Consider the following 25,184-nt stretch of genomic DNA (forward strand, 5'->3'; position numbering starts at 1 on the left):
GTGAACCTCCATTACCACTCCACATTCCCTGCCTGCACTTCCTCCCAGCAGCTGCTGCTGCAGGGTGCACACTCTCCTCGCTGTCACAGGCTGCAGAAGGGTCTTCTCTGCCTTTGCAAACAGACCGCCTCACATATCAGTTGACTATCATGACTGTGTCAGGAGCCAACTGCAACTGTTCACTCAGAAACAGAAAGCAGAGCAAAAAGACTTAACAGTACGTGTCTTAACAAAACGCTGACTGCCGCAGGGATCCAGCAGAGCTTATTATTAAGGACTGGCGATCTCAACCAGGAGCGGATTCAAGGGGGGCCATGCATGCGTGCCCCCCCAACTGTCTGCCAGCAGGCAAGGGTGCACGCCGAACTGGGAAGTGAAATCAGGCACCGGGGAACACACCATCACTTGGGTAGGCGCCGGTGAGATTGGCTGAAATGGGAGCCCAGGTCTACCCAGCCGGTAGATCTGGGCTCCAAGGCCAGATGGGAACCCAGGTCTACCCAACCAGCAGACCTGGGCTCCAAGACCAATTAGGAGCCCAGGTCCAGCTACCCAGCAAACCTTGGCCACAGAGGCCATCAAGTTCACCCAAATTTCAGATCCACCCACCTGGTTGACCTGGGCTCTGGAGTTGGTAGTGCACATGCCTCTCCAAATGCAAATACTGGATCCACCCGGACCCCAACACATTCAGGACCTGGATCCCAAAAGGTGTGTGGAGGAAGGAAGCATCCACATGCATTCATTTACATACGTGTGTTAAAGTCTTTAGAAACAGCCAGAATCCTTTGCAAAGATTCTGGGCCATGTGCTTCCTCCATGAGGAGTTTCACATCACCTGCTGCGACAAGAGAGCAAAATGTGCATCCTTCCGCACATCTCCTGACCGCGCACTGGGTGATAATTGTGGCAGGCAAGCTGGCTAGCGGGGAAGCAGGCCTGCCCTGACCAAACCCCTACGGGAGGAAGCTGGTGCACTTCTCAGAAGCCCCTGCAAGATGCATCTCCCCATCCCAGCGCACAGATTTAACTCTTAGAGGCCCAGAGAGACTAATACCGAAACATGGAGCTTGCGTGCAGTGTGTGCAAATTGTAAGAAGCCATCCCCCAAATTGGCCAAATGGGGAGAGGCACCAGAATGTGGGGATTGTCTCCGGAAAAGTTTGTGCTGCTGGATTTTAATGCTGCCTCCGAGGAAGCCCTTCTGAGTGAAATTTGCCACTGTTTATTTTGAGGAGCGCTGGAGAGATTAGCCAAGCAACACCAACAAAAAGCCATCCTCTCTTCCCCAGGGGGAAAGGGAGGGAGAAAACTGCAGGGAAAGCTGTCCCCCTCCCCCTCCCTTGGGCCCTGGGCCTTTTGAAGTGACCTGCAAAGAAGCTGGTGGTCTTCAGAACATCCCCTTCCCCCTCCCTCCCAAAACACACACATTGTTCAAATTCCTCTGTTATCAGATAGGTAATCAAACTGAAGCCCTCTGAATTAGTCAAATAGCCCCTTGCATCTGAAAGGAAGAGGCCCAGAGCCCCATCCCCACACACCACACACAAAGCGGGAACATTCCCAGGCCTTCGCCAAAAAGTGCTCTACCCCCTCCTCTTTCCCCCAAAAGGAAAGAAAACACACACACATGGGGGGGGCTGCTTTTAGCCCCCAGGACTGGGCACAGAGAACAAAAGCAGAGTCCTTGTCCGCAGGGATGACCAAATTCCAGGAGTTCCAGGGACTGGGGAGGGTGGAGCCCCAGTGCAGTAAAGAAAGCCCCAGCTCTGCTGCCCTACTGCATGGGGCACCCCCTGCATTCCCCATGACTCTGGGGCCAAACAGGGACATCTAATCTGGCAGCCACCAGGTGCAATTGTGGCCATTTCATTTCATTTTTTAAGCTTACTGCTATATAACTACAGACGTCTTGATCTGCTAAGGGAGATGTGCACACGGAAGGCAGGCATTCACCCACACAGTAGATCCCCCCTCCTTGGACACACGAGTGAGCAAATATTTCCATTTAGGAGTCTGGGTAGCACTGTGGTCATCAAGACTTTCCTGCTTCAAAGGACACCTCTGCCATGTACTCAGCAGGGAAGCTCCTCAGCCTTGGGGCCCAAACCTATCCAACTTTCCAGCACCGACGCAGCCCGAAGACAAGGGAACAAACATTCCCTTAGCTCGGAGAGGGCTCCACGACTGCCTCCCCCACCTCTGGATGCAGTGGGTGCCCCACGGGCACAGCTGGAAAGTTGGCTCGGATTGGGCTCTCAGTCTTCCCCATCTGCAACATGGGGATAATAACTTGACCGAGATGTGGTAAGGGTTCCATCATGACAAGGCAAGTGAAGCACTCTGCAAACTCAGGGAGCCTTGAGCCCAGAGGACAGTTTTGCTGTCTGAAGGCCAGGCTGCCAGGTTGTTTGCCTCCAACCACCACCACGTGTCGGCCACGGACACATCCCACCCTTGGTGGGCTCTCTGCCTTCTTGCAGGCAGGGCTCCGGAAACACGAGCAGTTCCGAAACACCCACGAGAGGCAGCCCTGCTGCGCCATGCGGGCCTTTTCCCTTTTCAGCTACAGAGAGATGAAGGCAACCTGAAGACTTCCGTTCCTCTTTCTTCCCTAAGTACATCCCTGCAATACTCCAGCACGAACGCTCCTTTCAGTTCAAGGCCCACCTCCCAGTCCTTAGAGACTGTGTCAACCTTGGAGGAGGGCGGGCACGAGGGGCTCGGACCCCTGAAGCGGCAGCAGGAGCTGCAGCCCTTCAGGGTGTAGACGGACGCACCCCCCCATCACTAAACCTCCAGGCAACTCAAACACTGGCACAGCCTGCGGAAGGGCAGACCAGAGTCCTTCTGCCTGCTGTGCTTTTTGGGGGCTTTCAGGGGCACTAAAAAAATGTGCCTCCCTCCTGAAGTGCGGCAACCCGGCCAGGGAGATGCCAGGCTTCAAGCCGCCTGTCCACAGCAGAGTGTGTGTGTGCAGCCCGCAGGTTTCCCCAAAGACTGGAGCTCACATTCCCAACGAGCCTGCTTTGGCCATCATGACAGGCTCTTCCTTGCATTGCAGATTTGATTTCCTAAGGCAGCTCACAGGCCATCTGTGGCCATTGGGGACCCCCCAATCCAGCCTGCAGAGAGCCCCCAGTCTCCAGTGAGCCTCTGGCCCATTAGAGCCACACTGGCCCGCAACTGCTTATGTCTCCATGTGCTGCTGGCTTGGTCTGCATGTTTTCACTGTGGCAAACAGTTCACAGTTATGATGTGGTTCGACTTGAGAACCACCTGTATTATCATGCTCATGTGCATTATAAATATGCTCAGTAAAATTCATCCATATAAGTTACATCTCTAATATGTTCATTTATGTAAATTTATTCAAATTTGAACTGCAAATTCTTTTTTTCCTGGCCCCCAACACAGTGTCAGAGCGATGATGTGGCCCCCCTGCCAAAATGCCTGCCCACCACTGCCCTACAGTGAAGACGATTCATTCTTGCTAGCAGGGCTAGGCCAAGACCACCTGGGGCCAGAGGGGCTGTGCAAAGTCCTGCCCCCCTTACCCGATGCACCAAACTCTGTTCCTGCCACATCCTGAATGGGAAAAGGAAGAGGAGGGTGGAGTGGAAGAGGCAGAAGAGAGGGGAACACCCCCACTGGCTGGTAAAGCAAAAGAATGGCGGGGGGAGTAGGCAGGTCTGCGGAAACCTCCACCCTCCTCCCGCCTTCCTGCACAGCTAGATGAAGAGGCAGGAGATGTGGTCAGAGAAGAGCCGGTGGGTTGTCACCTCCTCCAGCCCATGCAGGCAAGGCACTGCATTGCCACTTTTGATGGGTCACAAGCTGGGCAGATGGAGGAAGCCAAGCTGGAGCAACTCTTGCATAGCTGCTCACAATGGTGTTGGATGGAGGGCGGGCAGCACAGGAAACCCTGCAGGTGCCACCATGTACTGTCACTGCCCGGAATGGCTCTGATGGCGAATGGAGGCACCACTTACACAGCGCACTGCGGTACCTGCAACACCTCCCTGTAGCTACGTCACCGGCTGCTCACAAGCAGAACTGATCACTCTGAACCCTGTCTTCATTTTCAAAGGATGCACAATGCATCAAGCTCGCCTCTGCAGAGCCGTTCCCACCTGGGTGAGGACAGAGGGGGCATCCCAAGCACGTTGCTCTTGTCTTGACAAGAACTGCTGCAAATAAGGGCAACACCTGCTACCCAGTGAATCAACACTGCTTTTCTTAGTGGATGACATTTTTCAAACCGTTAGTCCAGCAGCACAATCCACGAAACACAGCAGCCCCAGGAAGGACGTTCATCCCAACTCATCCGCTCTTCATCCTCCTCCTCCTCCTCCCAGCTTTCATTTTTTCCTGCTCCTCCCTCCCCTATCAAATCTGGAGATCTGTGGAATTCAAAGCCATTCACTGAAAATCTGACAATTTTACAAGGGAGAGCTCCATTGGCCGACATCTGCACAATTCCTTCATGCCTCGTCACCTCTTGTCTAGTCCATTTACTTCCAGCCAGCTCTGGGATGCTGCACAGGGGCTAAGAAAAGCGGCATTTTCTCCTAAATTACCTCTGAATAACCTCTCCCCCACCCCTGCATGCCACTGCAGCAACTGGGGAGGGCCCTTGTTCAATTCTCACCTCGGCCGCAAGTTCACTAGGCGGGCGAAGGCCTCAGTCCCCCATCTCTAAAATGGGGATAATACAATGGCCTGCCTACAAGGCTGTTGGTAAGAACAGTGATAACATACGTGAAGGATGCACAATATCCATGCTGAGTATTGCTGTTCCTGAACCTTCTCATCTTCAGGGAACTGTGAAGTGAATCTACTGCTTGCCATTTGGACCGAGGGCTGCTCCATACGGGGATGGAGACAGCAGCTTCTGGAGAAACGCTCAGCTGCCAGCCCAGGCTTGAGTCTTCACCAATGTATTTTCTAGACTTAAAAGTTGAGTCCCCCTGGGAAATGGGGCATTGGGGCCCCCAATGCACACCCTCCAGCCCACTCATTGCACTGGGCACTGCAAGGCCTGTTGGACCTCCAGACATACTCCCTTGTTGTTGTCCTGCGGCAACCAAAGCCTTCTTCAGCAGCCCTCCCCTGGTGCATCCTTTTCTGGAGGTCAGCTGGGTGGCTACCAGATCCAGGGCCTTTTCTGCAGTGACACCCAAATGATGGAACTGCCTTCCAAGGCCTGGTCACCTGGTGCTGCCTCTCTCACGCCTGAGGCCCCAAGCAGGTTGGATGCATCCGGAAACCCAAGATTTCTGATGAAGGGCCTGGTGGCATCCTAAGCTGGGGCCTGGCAATGTCACAAGGCACTGAAGTTTGAAGAAGTTTGAAGTTCCACAGATCTCCAGATTTGATAGGGGAGGGAGGAGCAGGAAAAAATGAAAGCTGGGAGGAGGAGGAGGAGGATGAAGAGCGGATGAGTTGGGATGAACGTCCTTCCTGGGGCTGCTGTGTTTCGTGGATTGTGCTGCTGGACTAACGGTTTGAAAAATGTCATCCACTAAGGCACACAAGCTTTGAAGTTTGGGGAAAATTATAGGGTACTGGGAAGGAACCCACTGATAAAAGGAGCAGAGCCCAGTGACAGCCCCCAAACAGCCAGAGATTAATCTTTGCCCCCATCCATCTGGGAGGAACAGAGTTGGCAAACTGTCCCGTCCCCCCCTCCAGCACTTGGTTGTCTCGCTTGGCAGCTGGCACAGCACCCATTGCATTCCATGTGCTGATCTGGAACCAGTCAGTCACCAGTAGCAAGACACGAAAAAAATTAACTTACCTTCCTGGCTGCTGCCTGGTTCCCAGTGGGACTGCTTGGATCTATGCCAGCTCGTTTGCTGGTGTGTGCTGAGAAGCCTGCCAGGGGTGTGTCCAGGCCAGGACTGGGAAATGATGGGTGCTGCTGCCACAACTCACCCTAACCCCCCAGATCCATCCACTGGTGGCTGGTGTGTACTGCACAGCTTCCTGGATGCTACACCAGCAGCCACACAACAGCTGCTGGCAGAGAGGCTGCCATAACGGAGGGGACCTTGTTGCACCAGTGTGCCTGGCATTATGCCAGTGCACCCAGGGGACAGGATTGGGCCGTTAATACATGATTTAATGGTCATTCCAGGTCCCCAGGGAACCCTACAGGCAACTGCAGTTCTACGAAATAAGTGTCTAGGGACCCCTAACAAAGATTCTCTGCACCCCTCATCAGACTACAGTTCGCAGGACCCTCTGGGGAAGCTCCACTGGTACAAAGCCAACAGAATGAAATCCTAGCATGAGAGGGAGAAGAGGGAAGAGGAGGCTCCATCGCTGCTTGTACGGCAGGGTCAACACCAGCGCAGGCTGAGCATCAAGATGCTCGGACAAAAAGCGTTTTGGATTTTTTCAGAGTCTGGAATATTTGCATAGACATAATGAGATATCTTGGGGGTGGGACCCAAGTCTAAACATGAAATTCATGTTTGTATTGGGGAAGCTGGGAGCACATGGAATGAAGTATCACAGCTGAAGGTGGGCTGGGAGGGTCTTTTTTCCCTTGGGAATGCTGAACACCTGCGCTGTGACTGTGACCTGTCACATCGAGTCAGGTGTTGAATTTTCCATTTGCGGTGTCATGTCAACACTAAACAATATTTCAGATTTTGGAGAATTTCAAATTTGTGGGTTAGGGATGCTCAACCTGTAACTGAGGCTGAGGCGAGCCTGGAGCCACTGCATTTCGGAAGTCTCTCCTCAGTCTACTAGAACATGCTTCCTAGTCACAAATTGCAATCTTTTCCATAAAAAAAACAGTAAAGTGGTCTCTTGAGACAAGAGCAGCCACTGCAGCCCACTCTTAGAGCTCAAGAAAATTAGCAGAGTGGAGGGTTGGTTACAAAAACTGTTTACCATCCAACAAGCAACAAGAAAGCCTCCTTGGTGGCGTAGCTGGAGGGATGTAAAACCCTAAGTTTGCAGGGAGCCTCACTTCGCCCCCTCCCCTTCGGAACCATTCCGGGCAGTGGGAGCAAAACAGAGGTGAATGCTTGAAATGGCTCTGAAGGGGAAGGGCCACTTGCATGCCGTGTGAGGCTCCCTGCAAAACTTAGTGCTTTGCACCCCCTAGCTATGCCACTGGTCCACCTTCCCCTTCTCTTTCTCTGGGTTCAAGTCCACCAAATCTCTCTCTCTCTCTCTCTCTCTCTCTCTCTCTCTCACACACACACACACACACACACACACACACACACACACACACACACACACACACTGACCTCACAGGATTGATCCAAGGATCAAGTATATGAGGTGATAAACCTTGTATACTCCTTGGAGGAAAGATGGGAGAGACATTTAATAAGCAATCTGGTTGAAGAACAAATGCAAAGAAATTAACTTTGCATTAATTGATGGTGTCACTTCTGGCTATGATTTCACTTCCAGGTTAATGACGTCATGTCACTTCCAATGGAACCAACAGACTGTCGTTCTAAAACATGGGCTAAAACGTTTGAAAACCACTGGAATACAGGACTCTGCATGTGGCTGCGCCATAGATCCGTATCAGGGTGTTATAATATTCGCATGATATAATATAATGTGAGAATCTAGTATTATTCTCCACCCTTTTCAAATGACTCCTAGCATGAAATTTGTCTTTTTGTATCTGCCACATGCTGGGCAGATGTTTGCCTTGCAATCTCCACCATGAGCCAAGATCTCTTTCCTGGGTCACCAGAGGCAGCTCAAACCGTATCAGGGTGTCTCTGTGAAGCAGGTCTCCAGATCTGCCACTATTTCTTTCTGTTCTGATCTGACTCCTTCTCCATCCCAGCACGTCCACACGCAAAGCCTCATCCCCTAAAAGGAACTGCAGACTTCAAGCATTTTTTTCTCCTAAGAATTACAAATCAGAAAATTGAATTGGGGTTTTTCTGCCCCAACCTGCAAAGATCCCCCAAAGACAGATCTCCAGGGGGGTTTTGAATTTCAAAGGCAAAGGAGCCAAGCTCCTGACATTTGCATTTCTCCCACAGGTAAAGGAAAAGATTCTGGATAACTCTTCAGAGTTGGGGCCACATCAGCTCTCAAGTACTCAGAAAGGAGGAAGTGTCTTCCTTCCCAACAATCCATTTAGTGCCCAGATTAGGGGGAGGGGGACCCCTGCTAATTGTTCACTTTAGCATATGCAGCTTTGGAGGTGGGGAAGCAACATTCCAGGACTGCTGGGGTGGGATTTTTTCATAGCCCCCGGGGAATGCGCATCTCTGTGGCAAGCCCTCCCTTCCAGAGCTGCACTAGCCCCCAGTGGATCATCAGAACAAGCAGTCAGGCAAAAAGGATGCTCAACAAAGACTTCACCAAATAGCTGCAGCACATGTCCAGAAGGCCCCATGCAAAGCTGGAAGCTCAGCAAAGAACCCTCCAGGACAGTATCTGGCAAGGAATGACCAACCCTGTGGAGATCTTCTCCCCCTCACTCTTCATTTGGCAGAGTTTATATTCTGATTAGAGGCTAATATAATTAACTGCCCATTAGCCTTTAAGGTACATGCAAGTCAATCTCAGGCATGTTTTCACTTTCAAAAGTCCCAAGATGCTAATCTCACCAACAGATGAAGAATAAGGCCCCATTCAGATCAAACAGAGTCCCACCCCAGTCAAACAGAGCTGGGATTGAATCCCTGGTTTTGCACATGTGTCCCACCCCCAAGCACTTCTACTCTCCCCCTACTTCACGCAGGAAGGAAGGGCTTTTTCTTTATTTCAGAGGTGTGTAAGTATCATAAATATAAATACAAAACATCAATAAGAATAATAACAAGTAAACACACCAAAATTGACAAAACATCTGAGTATAGCATGGCCCAAATAATCCACAACACATAAAGCACCAACCAAAGCAGCAGCATAAACCATCAGTTAATACACAACAGCATAACACTGATGCAAAAAGCACAACAGCACACAACAAAAGCAGCCAGAAAACAAATATAATAAAATGTGAAATACACAACAAACCCCCAGCCCATTCAACTGCTGAGACGTCCATCTGAATGGCAAAATCTTCTGTCCCACCAGAATATCTCTAGGGAGGAGGCAGCTCTTAGGTTGCAGGAGATGGAGCTCCATCACTGCCATGCCATTACAGAGAAGGCCCTGCTTCTTGCCACCACTCCCTTAACTTCCAGTAAGGTTGGCATTCACAACAGGGATCCTGGCTTTTGCTAAGCAAAGTTTGCAAATAAACCAGGACATGAAGCTCGGATAATCCTGGTTTTATTTGCAGACACTGGTTAGAATGAACCCATCTAGAATAAGGGTTGCCCAGTCTGGATGTCACAACACAGCTTCTTAGCTGCTTTGTCCCTTGCGTCATCCTTGTCCATGCGGTGTCTGGACCAGGTCTAAGAGTCCCAAAACCTATTTGCAATTCTGGGTGCCAATCCACCTTCTTAACAATGGAGACTTTGCAATGGAAGTGGCTTCCTCTGCTGCACTATCTTAAGAAGTGCAGTGGCTGGAGATACCTGCAAGATCTACTTTCAGATCCCCCCTCAGCCATGAAGCTTCCTGGGAGACCTCGGGCCAGTCAACGTCTCAGCTTCACCTACCGCACAGGGTTGTTGTGAGGACAAAAGGAGGGGGGAACTAGGTGCAGCACCCTGAGCTCCTTGGAGAAAGGGCGGTATGAGTAGGTGAAAGTAACACAAATAAGAAACCATGTCAATCATGATATTAAGCTCAAAATCTTTCAGAAAAGCAGTCATGGAAATGCCTTCCTGAAGCATCCAGGAGGTTTCTGAGACCAGAAGGCCACTCACTTTGACCTTTGGAGGTCAGCTTAATTGCAGCAGCAACCCCCTCCCCAGTGAATTTCACTATCCATGGAATTTGGTGTCTGTGCGTGTGGGTGGGTGGGTGGGGGTCCTAGAATGGATCCCTGCAGATACTGAGGGCCCACTGTAGATTGCAGGGACACCTGGCTCTGTGCGTGTGTGTGCAGTGTACTATTCTGCGCCTAGAGTCGTATTCCCCCCCCCCCCGTGGCATCTCTATCACTCCGTGTCAGGGGACAGCTTTTGCCAGTGGCGTAGCTAGAGGAATGCCTCTGTTTTGCTCCCACCAACTAGAATGGCTCCAAAGGGGGGGGTGCTTGCACAGCATGTTCAGTCACCTGCAAAACTTAGTGCTTTGCACCCCCTCTAGCTACGTCACTGGCTTTTGCCCCACCTGCAGTGATGTCCCCAAATACAGATGGGACCTTGGTATCCACTGATTTGGTATCCACTGATTTGACTCACCACTAATACCAAAGTTCACCTTTAAATGCCTTGTAGCAAGGGGGGGAAAAAACACCAAAATCCAATTTCCTACCTTTGCGCTGTTAAATAATTTTAATTTCATTCCATTAGATTCAATTATTCACCCTGTCTAGTAGCTGAATAAGGTATAGTGTCACCAATGCATTTTTGGGTGACAATAGAGGAGCTAGAAATCTGGAAGTGGGTCTTTAAAGCTATTTTCCCACTGATTTGGTATCCACTGGAATGGGACCCCAATGCATAACGAGGCACGACCTATGGATCGCTTTTTAATTTCCCCCACAGCAGTGAATGGCTATGACATTCCCCAGTCCTTTAGATTGCAAGTCATTTCTTTAAAAAGACACCTGGTTTGAGTACTGCAAATCCTCACGTAAAGTTGTTGGTCGGTTCTTGGAAACTACAACTTTAAGTGAAATGACTTATAACAAAACCAACTGTAGGCCAATGGATATACGTAAACCAGAGTTGTATTCCCACAGCATGTTTCTGGTCACAAAGACATCACCAAACTTCTACATAAATAAAGAGTCTAAACACTTCTAATAGTAAACACTGAAATAAATGTGAGCTTTCCAGGCCAGAGGAAACCCACACAGACATGGGGGAACATGTGATCCATACACAGAATCTAGCCAGAAATGGATTTTTTTTCCTCAGCTTTAAAATGAAATGACTGTAAGTGAGGACTTGCTGGACTTGCTGGAAGAAGAGCAGCTTATAAGAGTAGTTCGCACACACGCACCCCTATCTGAAATAGGGGAAATTTGCATCTGCACCCAGTTCAGGACAAGCAGGGCAGGATCAGGCAGCCCTGTGGCAGTGAGGCCAAGTCGGTGAAGTACAGCCAAAAAAGTGTACTCACAAAAGTGGTACTCACTAAAGTGATGGGGGGGGGGAGAGGTTGGGAAGCCCTGCACTCAATGGAGGCCAAATGACAGAAGTTAAACAGAACTCATCTCTAGTCAAGGCGATGATCCTGCACCCACACCAACAGGAGTCCGACATCAATATCCAGTTATTGGTGAGACATGGCACTTGTATAGCACTTTTACCTGTTAGAAACCTTTGCACACTTCTCTTTCCCCCTGATGTTTGCAAGGGCAACACCTCAAGATGCAATGACACACAGTTCACTGGGGGGGGTGTTAGCAGCTAAATGACACCTCCAATGTTTCTTGCGGTGAAAAAGACCAAAGACCTCACAGAACTAAGGCTGCAATCCTATACACAATTTCTTGGGAGAAAACCTACTACACGCAATGGGATTTGCTTCCGAGTAGACATGCCTAGGTTTGAGACAATTGCATCTGCTCCCCCATTTCACCCCACAGAGAAACTGGGGATGGCAACAGCTTGGAGAGGCAGCATTTGAGATGCATCATAGTGTAGCTCTCATTCCCAGCGTGCCCCACATTTCCTGCTTCATTTAAAGAGCCTGCTCTTTCCTCATCCCCAGTTTCTCCGTGGCACAAGCCAGCAGGGACTTCAGACTTGGTGCCTTCTTCCCTGCACTGGCTTTGAAACGAGAAATTGCACTGCGCAGTCACCATTTCACGTTTGGCTTGTTTTTACGATACTCTTGGTTAGCCATCTTGGGACCAAGCGGGATATAAATGAAAATAAATCTACTGTAACCACAATTTATCCTTCCATCCGGGAATGCAAATTTGGTTACTTTTACTCATTCAGAGAGTAAAAAAATACAATATAAGTATGTGAAGGTGACACTTCCTGGTCATGATGGCAAACTCCAGGGTCCATTGCAACAGCACCACAATCACAGGGCTCCTCAGTCAGTGGTTTCATGGTGGCAGAAGCTTGCACAGGACAAATCTGTTAAGCCCTTTGGGGTGCCATAAGACTTTGTATTCTTAGTGGTCAGCCTGTGTTGGTGTAGGAACACGTAAGCTTCAGTGTTAGACATGGTTCTTCAACAGACAAATACCCAAGTCATCTCAGGTGGGCAGTGGTGTAATCACAAAAAACCTTGAGTACTTCAAAGCTTTTTAATACAGAATAATTTTAAAATAATTAAAAGGCAACAATCCTAGGCAGGTGCTCCTTTCAGGGCCCCCCCCCCAACTCCATCACAACATGCAGGAGCAACAGAAAGTGCCTTCTTTATGGCATATCTATACACTGAGTCTGAACTCTTGGTGCTGGCTGTGATTCACTAGGATGGATTTTCCTTTCCCTTGAGGTCCATCAAAGCCCACACCTGGAAAGCTTGCCTCATCAGGGTGCGCTCAATGGATCAAGATTGAGCAGGTGCAGAGGAAGTTTAATCAAATGAGGTGGAAATCAGTTGGCCTTAAATGACGCTGAAGCAGCAGGAGATCTGGTCCATTTGTTGCACCAAAGTGGCAGCAATTCAAAAAAATACCCACCCTGGCTTATCCAGATGCAATTCTCTACATCCCACCTGAACTCAAAGCAGCCCCCTCCCCATTTCCATGTCCACAGAATGATTCTCCATTTTAACACCCAAGGTTGCAGCCCAGATATCATCTACTCAGAAGACAACTAGGGATGGGGGAAAAGGCAGAAAAGGAAGGCAACCCTGTTGGTGGCTGATGTTGCTAAGATATTTTAATTGCTTTGTTATCAGATGAGAAGGAGGGAAGAGCAGAGATGGAGTCTAGCCCCCTGCCAGGAAGGGCCATTCAAACCTGGTTCCTGTAATAAAGTGATTTAATAGATCTGAGGAGACCAATTCCCATCTCTCTCCCACACTGACTTCCTGTGGGTTATCATTCACATATGTAAATGACCAGGAGAGGGTAATCAATGACCCTGGTGCAGTTAAAGGAAGCAAATCACCTCTGGTCTGAGGCCATTGTGCATGGACAAAGGAGTACACACTTTTTGATGATGCTCTTCCAAACAATTTTGCACTCACACGTCCATTTGTCCATCCAACTCTGGCCTGCCCAAATGACATGCCACAACAGGACATGGTCAAACAACTGCAAAATCTCAAATAATGGTAAACAAACAAAGTGTTTTAGCATTTATAGAGCCCTCCACAAGCACTATTTCCACTAATCCAGGGTCAAACTAATCCAGTAGTCCTGGGAAATCGGCTAGTACCCAAGTTCCTGGTTGAGGTAACATCTGAAGGGGGGCAGCTTTTCAACCAACATTCTTAGCGCTACCTACTCTCAAGCAATCAGGCAGAAGAAGGGATCCTGCCTCTTCCTCTCTCTCTTCTGAGCCAGGACTCTGAAAACTGAACAATGAGATGGGAATGAAGTGGAGTCCTGAAGTGACTGGTGAGACCTTCATATTGCATGTGCTGGGTGATGTTTTAAGACTCCCTGGCATTAGAAAAACTTGTATCTATAGGTAATTAGCCCAGCCCAGCCCAGCCCTCTCCCTTGCTGTGCTAATTACCTATAGATACAAGTTACCTACAGTTACAAGATTGCTCCCAGTTCTGCTGGTTTACTACAGGCACAAAAAATACTCCAGAATGGTGTCCCTGCTGACAGAGGTCCAATCCACACCACTGCCTCTGGACCTCAGCCCAGCCTCAGGATGCATGTCTGGATCTGGCCTCCTTCTGTTGAGGAGTGGCAGTGGTGTGTGGGGCTAACCTTTCACACCTCTCCCAGCCACCACTGTCTCCACTGGGGGGAGCTGGAAGAGCTCCCACTCAGTAATGATTTTATTGTCAACTTCCTACCAGGAGGGTCAAACTCGCAATCTCAAGAAGACAAAAGCAGCTCTGTCTTAAGACTCAAACAACCACTTCCCTTCCTTTCCCTTCCCTTATGCACAGAGTGAAAAGCTTACACACAATCAAAGGCTGGCTGTATAGAGAACTGGGAGAACTCAACTTCTCCCAGAGAAAGGGATTCAGTTGGTTCACTCCATTCAGCCCTCATTTTATGTGACCTCAGCCTATGCGGAAACCCCTAGAAAGATGCTGTGGGGAAGGGACCATAGCTCAGTGGAGGAGCCATTGCCTTGCATGCAGAAGCACCCCAGCATTTCCAGGTGGAACAGAGAAAAATTCCTGTCTGAAATCTTGCAGAGCGTGTTGGTTAGTGTCAACAATCCTGGGCTAGAGAGACCCATTGTCATCTGGCTCATGTTTGGACACCATCAGCTGATGGACTCAACCACCTTCTCAGCTGTCTTCTTGTGTACACCGTAGGTGTTCAAACACCTTTCTTCCATAGTGAAATTCAGGGTAACATTCACATCAACACTCCGGGGGGGGGGGGGAGAATCTCAGCTTCAGTAGGATGGCTAAGTGTAACTGAGGATTTTCCAAGGTGGGCCCAAAAGACAACAAACATGTTGACATGCACAAGAGTTTCAGCTCATGTCTCTTCATGGCATACAACAGCCACTCTCCCAGAACTACTGAGTCTTGATCTGTACACTCACAACAGCATCTACAATGCAGAGGGCCAAAGTTTACAGAGAAACTTGAGTTTATTAATGAAAACTCAGTAGTCTATAAAATGGGTTAAAAAAAAAACCTTGGTGGTTTTCAAACTTTCTCTCACAACTTATCTGCTGAGGAATCCCCAAGTACCTCCCATAGATTCCCTGAATGGTGCAGGGTACACACCATTAGCACAGGCTCCTGCAACTACACATTGCAAGGAAAACTTGTAGTGGCAGACAAACTTTCAGGGAAGCTTGTCTACCATTACCTGTCTTCTCTTGAGACAGACAGGTAATGTCTAACCCTAACCCTAACCCTAACCCTAACCCTAACCCTAAGGGTTCTCCTCACAGATTGGCTGTGACAGAAATAACATGAACCCATCGTGCTTTATTAGCTATGGCTAGAAATTAGTTTGTAAACCATGGTTTGCACCAACTGTGGTTTCCAGTTAAACATGAATTCACAGACCACTGGCAAGCCACAGTTAAGACCATTGAACTGCTTCAAGAGTCTGCTGTTCTATGGAGATAGGACTGAATTTATGAGTCCTGAGCTAATGGGAACCAAACTGAACAAAATTAAGCAACTGTAACACGTGGTTTGCTGTCTGTATGCCTGGAAGCTCAAACCATGCCATGAGTTCTTAACTGTGGATAACACAAAGTCATGGTTTGCATTATGTCTGAACAAAAAACCAAGCTGGAGAAGGAAGCACTTTGCGCAAACATGAAGGGCTGCATCATCATAATGAATACCTCAACCAACATTATTTAGGTCTGGTCTACTACAGAAGGAGTGGGCAGGCTGGGCTGTACCTCTTCAAACTGCTGTAAAGATGTAAACATCTGCAGTAAACTTCTTGAATGCTCCCCACATAACTACCTGCAAGTAAACAGCAAGCAAGCCGCCAGCACAATTCAAAGGTTCCAGCCCCCTCCTCACTGTTCTAGTTTGCATGGCGGTGCCTAGAAAGATGGGTGTTTGACTGCATGTGTGTATGTGTTTTAAACACAGGGAGGGAGGGATTTAGAGCAATTATTGGGCACGTGCATGAGACAGGCCATGTGGTCATCTTAAGCTCCTGCCCAGTGACACAGCTGCAGGGGGTGCAAAGCACTAAGTTTTGCAGGGAGCCTCACCGCAGCCTGCAAGGGGCCCCTCCCCCTTGGAGCCAGTGTATGCCCATTTTGCTCCCTGGAGTGGCTCCAAGGGGGAGGGGCCCCTTGCAGGCTGCGGTGAGGCTTTGTACCCCCTCTAGCCACTCCACTACTTCTGCTACCTTGTTGTGCTGCACCCTCAGCAAATTGCCAGTTGGATCAGGACAAGAATTCGCCCAGCCCGTCCAAGAGCAGCCAGCCAGATCCAGCCGCTCCTTTCATAGCAGTGGGTGGTGGCAGAGGCGTGAAGGCTCACAATGGCCAGACACACCAGGGCGCATTATTTTTTGTGCAGTCCTATTAGTGCGATCAGAAAACTAGACTGTCTGGGGGCAATAACACTGGGAGAATGGAGGGCTCCCATCCACTGCCTCCAGTACTTGGGAGGGGGGGTCACACTGAATTCCCCCCACACACAAGTACAATGGAAACCCAGACACCTTCCTTACTACAGAACTTGGGATTTCTGCAGATCCTAGGCATGGAGCCAGTTTCTCTGCGGCTTCCCTCCATCTGAGCGGGCCCCATTCCTCCCCCCCTTTCAATCCCTGCTCTGTTTCAGCCACATACCATTATGACCAGCAGAGCAGTTACAACAAAGCCATCCTCCTTTTCTGTTACCAAGTCCTGCCACAATCTGCATCCCTCCCAGGAGGAACAGGGAAATCAGCATTCCATGTTTATTCCCTCTGGGCTTTTCCATCAATGTATCCAAGCCCTGACCTGAGGAAAACCATTCTCTGGGTGGAGAGAGAGAGCAGGACCCAGAAATCTGGGGTCACATCCATTCATTCTTGCAGATTTACCATCTGCCTGGTGGGAAGAGGAGGAAGACCCTGGGGAAGTCAGAAGAGCAGTTGGAATCAAAAGGATGCCTCTTTCTTCAGGAGCCTAATTTGTAATACCACATGTATAGCTCAATCCACTTACTCTAGAGTAAGGTCACTGCAACAAGTACAAAGCCAGGAGTTTCAAGACTCCAGTCTCTTTCTCTCTTATATGATGATTTAAAAAAAATCTAGTGCTTCTCTGCACAAACAGCATTACACTGGATCGCATAAAACTTTGCATACACACACCACACATGTTCTTTTCCTCTCCAGAAGAATAGTACCTCCTACATATGAACACTCATTCCCTCCAAACTCACTCCCCTTGAGCTTCCAGAAGCCACTTCTAAACCATTTGTCCACATCAATTAGGCCAACTTCGTTTAGACCTGTATCAACCCAAATCTGATTCTGATGAAGAAAAACTCAGGCTCTCCTCAACACTTTGTGTGCACAGCAAGGGCTGCAAAGGTAACCTGGGACCAAAAGTGGCATCTATTATCAGGGTCTCCAGTAAAAATAGGCTTGGAGCTTCTCCCTAGTTTTGGGAGTTGCTAATGTTTAAGGGCCTGATCCTATTCAACTTTCCAGCACCAGTGCAACCACATATGTTCCCATACTTTGAGGAGGCCTCTGGGACTGCCTCCCCACCACAGGATTGATGAGCAGGTGCTACTCATTTCAATAGGGTTACTCATGAGCAAATATTTAGTAGCACATCTTCCCTCTGAAATGCAAACATCTTTGTGCACATTACGCCTTCTTTCAGTTTAGAGCAAATGCTCTAAACTCAAGTGTAAACTGCAATCATGACCAAGATGGTTGCTGTGATCACAGAGTCTTTAATCAGTACAAAGAAGAAAAATCAGCTCTTGCCTTCACCAGCTTCCCCCCCCCCCCAAGGGGACACTTTAATGGGAGGCTTCTCAGATAGGCAAAGAGCCTTTCTCCATCACTGCAAGAGCGCTTGTGATGTGGCCCCGCAGAAACTTAGGCTGGATCCAAAACTGCTTCCACAATATTATGTTTGGGAAGAGGCTTTAGAGCTGCAGGAATCCAAGCAGCTGAAGTTCTGGGGCCCTCACCTGGTCCAAAAGATGTCATCACATGTGGACTACTAGAGGTGCTTGTTTCTGGTGAGTAAGATTCCTATCCACACTCACCTGGGAGTAAGCCCCATTGTACATGATGGAACTTGCTTCAGAATAGACATGGGCTCCAAGTCTTAATGAACACAACGGGCTGAGTAAAATCAAGAACACTGTTTCCAAGCCCCTCTGCAGGACTTGAGCGCAGATGCACCAGGAATGCTGAACCTGCTGTGAATCAACAGGCACTCCTGGAGCACCTGCAGGAAATCAAGAGCAAGCAGTCCCTTTCCAACAAGTGGCCAAACAGTCCTTGCTTGTTGTTGGGCTTCTTCCTAGTCTCTGGTAGACTGAGGTATACTGCCTCTGGACATGGAAGCTCACTCACTATCAAGGCTGATGACTAGAGGTGTTTGAAAACACTCAGCCCACTGTGTTCTGTAAGACTGAGAGCACAATCCTAACAGGTCTATTCAGAAGTAAGCCCTATTGTGTTCAATGGAACTTACTCCCAGGAAAGTGAGCCTTAGGCTGTAATCCCATCCTGCTCACCTCTACTGATAACCACTGAGAGATCTCTCCTCCCCTAATCCTTTCAAAAGCCACCAATGCCAGGGGCCACCACCACACCCATCAAGTGACCACAACCCACTTCAGTCTCTCCCCCCCCCCCGATTTCACAGATCTGAGGTCCCCCCCCCCCTCAGTCATTTTGTCCTCAGGCGTAGAAGGAGGCCACAGCCAAGTCCCGGTGCGGAGACCCTACTCAGAACCTGTCAGCGCCTCATTGACTGTGATCGGCCAGCATGTCAACATCCGGGAGGTGCAGTGGGCGGAAGGCCGGTGAGGCAGAGCCTCCCCACTGGGTGCTCTGGAAAGCGAAGCACCGGCACCCCCAACGCACGCATTCCGCGGGCTCTGAGGTCACGGCCTGCACGTGGGGTGGGGCGCTTTTCGAAGGCAGCCAGAACACGCTGAGGGTCCCCAGAACTTGGGGGGGGGGTCTCAACAGCGAGCTCCTTGCGGAGCAGGGCTGGTGCGAAGCCACGTGCTGCCACAAACAAGTCTCCCCACGGAGGGAAGCCTTCCCCACTACACGTGGCTTCCCCGGCCTGACGGGCTCCTGCTACGCAGTGGGTCGCAAGCGGGAGAGCCAGGGGCTTTCTCCTCCGGAGGGAAGGGCGCTCTCCGCCAGCGGGGTCCTGCGGCCTCGCCCTGCTGGGGGGGGGCAGCCGGTGAGCCCCCCACGGGATTCGCCCTGGCGCTACCCACGAGGCCTGCGGGCGGCTGCCCCCTCCAGCCTGCGCCCAGGAGCCCAGTCCCAGCCTTGTCTACTCAAAAGTAAGCCAATGGGAAAGTGTGGGCGCAACGCAAGCCTAGGCAGGTCTTCTCGGAAGTAAGTTCCATTGTCTTCAATGGAGCTTACTCCCAGGAAAGTGTGGATCAGCTTGTAGCCTAAGAGCCCAGTCCCGTGCCTGTCTACTCAGAAGTAAGCCCCATTCTAGTCCATGGGGCTTACTCCCAGGAAAAGGGATGTGTTGGCAGCCTGAGCCCCATGCCACGCTTGCCTACTCAGAAGTAAGTCCCACTGTAGTCAAGGGGCTTGCTCCCAGGTGAGCGTGGGTCCCGGCCCCCCCCGCCTACCTGGTGCACGAAGACGTCCACAGGCGCGTCCAGGGCGACGCCTTCGCGGGCGGTCATGGCCAGGAAGCCGAAGCCCATCCGCACGTTGAACCACTTGCAGACGCCGGCGCCGCGCTGCTGCGGCTGCCCGCCGCCCTCCTCCTCGGGCCGCGGAGGCTCCGTCGCGGGCGCCGCCGCCTCGCCCGCCTTGGCGCAGCCACCTGCGGACACAGCGCCGGCTCAGCCCGGACGCCCCAGCTCCCCGCTCCCGGGAGAGGCCCGCCGCAGGAGTCTCCCCGGAGCCCCCGAAAGTCTTCGGCCCGGGACGCCCCCTCCCCAGCCCGGGACGGGGAGGGAAGGAAGGGGAAGCGCGGGGGGGGGGCGCCTGACCTGCGAACTGCTGGTTGGAGACGGAGCCCATCGTGCTGCTCCCCCGGCAATGGTGGACTGGGGCCGGCAGCCTCCTCTGGCTGGAGAGGGTGTCGCGGCGGCTCTGGGTCCCCAAAAGGCGGGGGCGGGAGGGCTGCTACATCTTCCCGGCCACAATAGCGGTGGGAGGGCCCGGCCCCCGCGAGGCTGCCCAATTTCAGAGACAATGGCCGGGCCGCCCCTCCCCCCTTAACTCTTCCCTCCCAGGAGACAAAAAAGTTGCCTTCTGCCGTCCCGCACGCTGGAGGGGAGAGCCTGGCCGGAGGGCCCCCCACTCTCCCCCGCGCCCTTTATTAATCTGGCTGGATTTGGAGCCTGTATAACGGGGGGGGGGATCCCCCCAAAGAGATCTGGAGCCCAAGCCTAGGCATGGATACTCAGGACCAAGTCCCATTCGTGTCAATGGAGCTTACTCCCAGGAAAGTGAGATTAGGATTGCAGCCTATCCGCTCAAACCTAGGCATGAATACTCGGAAGTAAGTCCCATTAGTTTCAATGAAACTTACTCCCAGGAAAACGTGGCTAGGATTTCAGCCTCACAGCCCCAGCCTATGCATGTCTTCTCGGAAGTAAGTTCCATTGTCTTCAATGGAGCTTACTCCCAGGAAAGTGTGACCCAGATGGCAGCCTTCAGCCCTGCCACATGAGCTCCACGTGACTCCTGCGCTCCTCCGGGCCTCGCTCCCCTTTCCCCGCTCGGTCCGAACTAGACTCTCGCGGGGGGGCTTTATTTTTCAAAGTGAATGGGGGGGTCTCCCACCGCTTCTCTCTGCGTGTGGGAAATTACCTGCCATGGAAAAAATGCCCTCCCATTTGGACTGCCCCCCCCCCACTTTGAGGGTCGTCCCCCTCCGATGGTCTCCTGCTTCATAAACTGGGCTGGGACCAGACCAGGCGCGACCTGTTTCCAAGGCAGCCCCCCTTTTCCTCCCCATTCCATGTCGGCGTGTTAAGCCTCTTTCCTGAGCTCCGGCTTTGGGTCTGCGCTGGGAGGGGGTCTGTTCCTCGCCTTCTCCACTCCGCAGAACTAGCAGAGAAGCGGGCTGGGATCTGGGGTTTGGAGACCCAGTGAATTCCAGTGGAAGCCTGAAGCAGAGGAGGCGGAGTCTGGCTTGCGTTTTGGGGGGTTTTCACCGTTTTAATGTTTGTAGCGCTGTGTTTCGGGTCCTGCAATACGGCTGTCAGCCGCCTTGAGGGGTGGAAAGGCGGGTCAAGAAAGAAGGAAATCCCCACCACACGTGTTGTCTGGCCATGAAGACCCTCCATTCATCGTCCATCTCTGGCGAGAACGAAATCAATTCAGGGGGCGCGTTGATTGCAACCCCGAATGTCCCCCCACACACACTCAGGCCACAAAGAAAGAGGACTCCAGGTCTTCTGGACGCGTTGAATCAAAGTCCCCTTGGAGAGGGGACCGAAAACGGGTCCGGGGGGCAGGAGTGGCGTAGCCAAAGCACTAAGCTTTGCAGGGAAGCTGTGCAAGCCGCCCCTCCCCCTCCCCTCCGAGCATTAGCCCCCGCTTTGCTCCCCACCCCGCCTGGAACGGCTCCGAAGGGGAGGGACCCCTTGCACGCCGCGAGGAGTCTCCCTGCAAAACTTGGCCCCCCTCCGGCCGCGCCACGGGGTAGAGACAACTCCAGCCGTTCGTTCCTAAGGAAGAAACAAAATTCACCGGGGCGGGGGGGGGGGCTGTTAAGAAAGCGACAGCCCAAGCCTATGCACACTTTCCTGGGAGTAAGCCCCACTGACTCCAATGAGACTTACTCCTGAGTAGACGTGCACAGCCTTGAGCTCCGAGTCGAGAAGTGGACGCAGGGAAGAGAAAGGGCGGAGCTGTCGATCCGGAGCTGGGCCGCGTGGCCCGAAGAAGGCGGGGCTCCTGCGGTCCGGCCTGAGCCTGGAAGCCTTCGGGACTGCTCCGGGCCTGGGGCTGGACTTTCCCTCCCCACGGAAGGCGGCTGTGGGAAGGAGGTCAGGCTACAATCCTCTGCACGCTTTCCTGGGAGTAAGCCCCATTGAACATAATGCCACTTACTTTGGAGTAGACCCGCTTAGGATTGGGCTGCCACCCCCAACCACGCGTGTATGATGATGTCTCTATCACCCCCCCCCCGCCACACGAGGGCTGATTGATTGCGGGGGGGGGGCAGGAGGCGGTGCCTGCTTGCGGGTTAAAAAGCAATCAGAGAAACTGGAAGGCGATCAATGCCCCCCAGGTGCTGATGGAAGGGGGGAGGGGGTCTCTGGGAATGTGGGCGTGCAGCCAAGGCCAGAGAGAGAGAGCCCCCCCCCCGAGGGATTCGACCCCCCTCCTCTGCTGCCTTCCGGATGCCACATGCTTTTGGCGTCCCCCTTCCTAATTGGGGAGGGGGCTCCTACCCTGCCCCCCATGTAAACTTTTGAAACTGCCTGCTTTATCTCCCTGGCTCGCCCCCCCCCCCGCATTCGTGTGTCTGTCACTACATGCTTTGAGCGGAAGTGACCCTTTCAACTCCGCTGGTTTGGGGGGGGCAATCCGAGAAGAAGCAGCGGGTTTGATCTCCAAGGACGAGCCTGGGGTGGGGGTGGGGTGGGGGGTCGTGGCTTCTTGAGACCCGGGAGGGCCTCTGGTCGTCTTGGGACAGGAGGCCGGGCAGGGCCTGGCCGCATCCCGCCCTCCCCCCCTTTGGGGAGAGATTTCACGGCTGGCCGAGAGGACAATGGCCGAATGACCACTGCGAGCTCGGAGGCAGATCGCCCCTCCATTTCCGGTGCTCAGTTCAAACTGGACAATGCAGCCCGCCGGCCGGCCGGCCGCCACTCTTCCCTGGAGCCGGGCGGGCTGCAGGAGGCGTGAAAGGGGCAGCCGCCGCCCCTTCGGAGAGAGAAAGGGCGCAGCCGGGGGCGTGGCCGGGGGCGAAGCGCGGAGGGTCCGGCACATCTTCCAAAGCTCGAAGCCCTGCAGGAGACCACTCTCCCTCCTCTGCTCCCCCCACCTGGAATGGCTCCGAAGGGGGGAGGGGAGGGGAGGGGGGGCTGCCTGCGCCTGCAAAACTTGCCCCCTCTAACTATGCCACCGGGTGGATGCCAACGCCCCCTGGGTGGGAGTTCCCGCGTGGGAAAGAAGGCTGGGCAGAAATGAGCGCCTCGGGTTTTGAGTGGGACCCACCTGGCTCCGCCAGGCAGAGACACGTTTGGTCCCCATGTCGTAGGGCCCGATCCTCTCCCACTTCCCAGCACCGGCGCCGTCACGACGCAGCCCCGAGGAAAGGGATCGAACGCTCCCAGACCTTGAGGAGGCCTCCCCACCGCAGGCCTCGTTGGCAAGCTGCACCGGCACTGGAAAACTGGGTAGGATTGGGCCCTTCGTGGCCGCTAGGACGTGTAGAGGCCCTGGAATAAGCAGAGCTACCTGTGAAGACCACCCCACCCCACGCCTGCGAGGGCTTCCGGGTTTCCCATGCGGGTCTGGGTGGCGTCCTGCTTTCTGTCCCTGGGTGTGCCTGCAAATGTAACTCTGGCTCACTTCTCCACCTGACCCCCCCCCCCCGTCTTTGGGGCTTCAGGGACCGACTCCTGTCTCCTCCAAAGACTTCTTTCTTCCCCAGGATCCATTCAGACCTTTTCGGATTGGTGATTCGTGTCCCCGCTTAAATACGCTACAAGAGGATCTCTTTTGTTGGGCAATAGAATCCCAAAGCCCTCCAGTGAGTCCAAAGTTAGGAGTTGGGAGAAGGGAAGTGGTTCTGTTCAGAACTAACAGGGATCCCACCGCATGTAGCTCCGATGGAAACCCCTTCCCCACACCCCGAGCCTTCCACTTTCAAAATATTGCGTGCAGCTCTTGAAGGGAAGACCGAAGGGGGCAAAGTAAACCAACCCCCAGCTCATCCTGGTCGCTCCTCCGTGACATCTAGATCGACACAGACCTCGCAGCCTTCCCACAGGCGCTGGAGGACATCTCAGTGAAAGGAGAACCTGCCTGCCTGGCTATTGGGAGAGCAGGCACAGGCTGCCATCCTAGCCACACTTACCTGGGAGTAAGTCCCAATGACTGTAAGGGACTTACTTCTAGGATTGAGCTCAGGGAGGGAAACTGGCAGGATGATTCTCAGGGAGGTCAAGGGTGGTCGTACCTGCCAGGCAGATTAAAATCCATCGTCCTTCATTGTCATGTCTCAGGGAGTCCCACAGTCCTCTGGTCTTCCTACCTCCCTTCAGTCCCTTAGCAGGCCGAAGAAGAAGGCCTCTTGCTCGCCCCGTGGATCTGCTCTCCGTGCAAAACACACCAAGCCCAATCCTAGGCGTGTCTACTCAGAAGTCAGTCCCATTATAGTCAATGGAGCTTATTCTCAGGAAAATGTGGATAGGATTGCAGCCACCGTCTCCTCTCTGACGGTGCAATTTAATAATTAACCATTATTTTGGTAAAGCCAGAACAAAACTTTCTGGACAGAACGTAGCATGAACTGACAGTAAATGAATCGATATTGATCTGTGATTTATATTGCACTTTTCTCTGGTCAATCTCTCTCTCTCTCTCTCTCTCTCTCTCTCTCTCTCTCTCTCTCTCTTTGTGTGTGTGTCTCTGTGTGTGTGTGTGTGTAAGGAGGAAACAATGACATTTTGAAGAGAGCTGGAGGAAGGAGGAGGACAGATTAAGGAACTGGCGAGAGGCGCACGCTCTGGCCAAGGTGCTGAACGGCCCGCTCAATGGAGCTCTGCCGCTCTCCAGGGTGCTGAAAAGACACGGGGATTCGGGCGCGCTCTGGCCAAGATACGGAGCGAGGACTTACAGCAAACTAATTAAACTCAGTGGCTTGGCTAGAGGGGGCGCAAGGCAGGGAGTTTTGCACTCACCTCCGTTTTGCTTTAGCGGCAGGAATTGCTCCAAAGGGGAGGGGGAAGGGCCGCTTGCACGCTACGGTGCGGTTCCCTGCAAAACACAGTGCTTTGCACCCCCTCTAGCTATGCCACTGATTAGACTATAACCACATTTGGCTTGTCTTCCTCCCTTTAACTAAACATGTTTTCAGAATTTATGCATGCAGAAGTATTCAGCATTAACAGTCCAAGATCACCAGCCTTCTTTTGTCATTTGCACACTAATATCTGGCCAGTCTTTCTCAACCAACCCACCTTCCTGGCGTTTGTTTTGTGACACTGCCTTTCTTTGATCCTTGTGCAAATCTCACGCTGTGATTGGTTTGTTCAGTCCTTTATTAACTTTTCCTCCCCATCTGTTTTACCTGCTTGGTTCAAGTTCTTTCCAGAGGAGGCTGGTTGCTATGATTCCCAAACCATCATGTTCTGCTACTGTTTGTTTTCAGAGTGGACCCCTCGGAGTTAGG

General features: G+C 52.1%; 1 protein-coding gene across 1 annotated transcript in view; it reads right to left on the reverse strand.

The window, feature by feature from the left end:
- LIN28A (lin-28 homolog A) overlaps positions 1-19,846 on the reverse strand; it is a 33,651-nt gene extending 13,805 nt beyond the window's left edge. The window contains exons 1-2 of the mRNA XM_066638951.1: positions 19,816-19,846; positions 19,447-19,646 (exon numbers count right to left, since the gene is read on the reverse strand). Coding sequence (XP_066495048.1) covers positions 19,447-19,646; positions 19,816-19,846 — 231 coding nt within the window. The remainder of the gene's footprint in view (positions 1-19,446; positions 19,647-19,815) is intronic.
- Between the last annotated feature and the right edge of the window lie 5,338 nt (positions 19,847-25,184).

This window comes from Tiliqua scincoides, chromosome 10 (genome assembly GCF_035046505.1).
Source record: "Tiliqua scincoides isolate rTilSci1 chromosome 10, rTilSci1.hap2, whole genome shotgun sequence".
Classification (NCBI taxonomy): Eukaryota; Metazoa; Chordata; class Lepidosauria; order Squamata; family Scincidae; genus Tiliqua; species Tiliqua scincoides.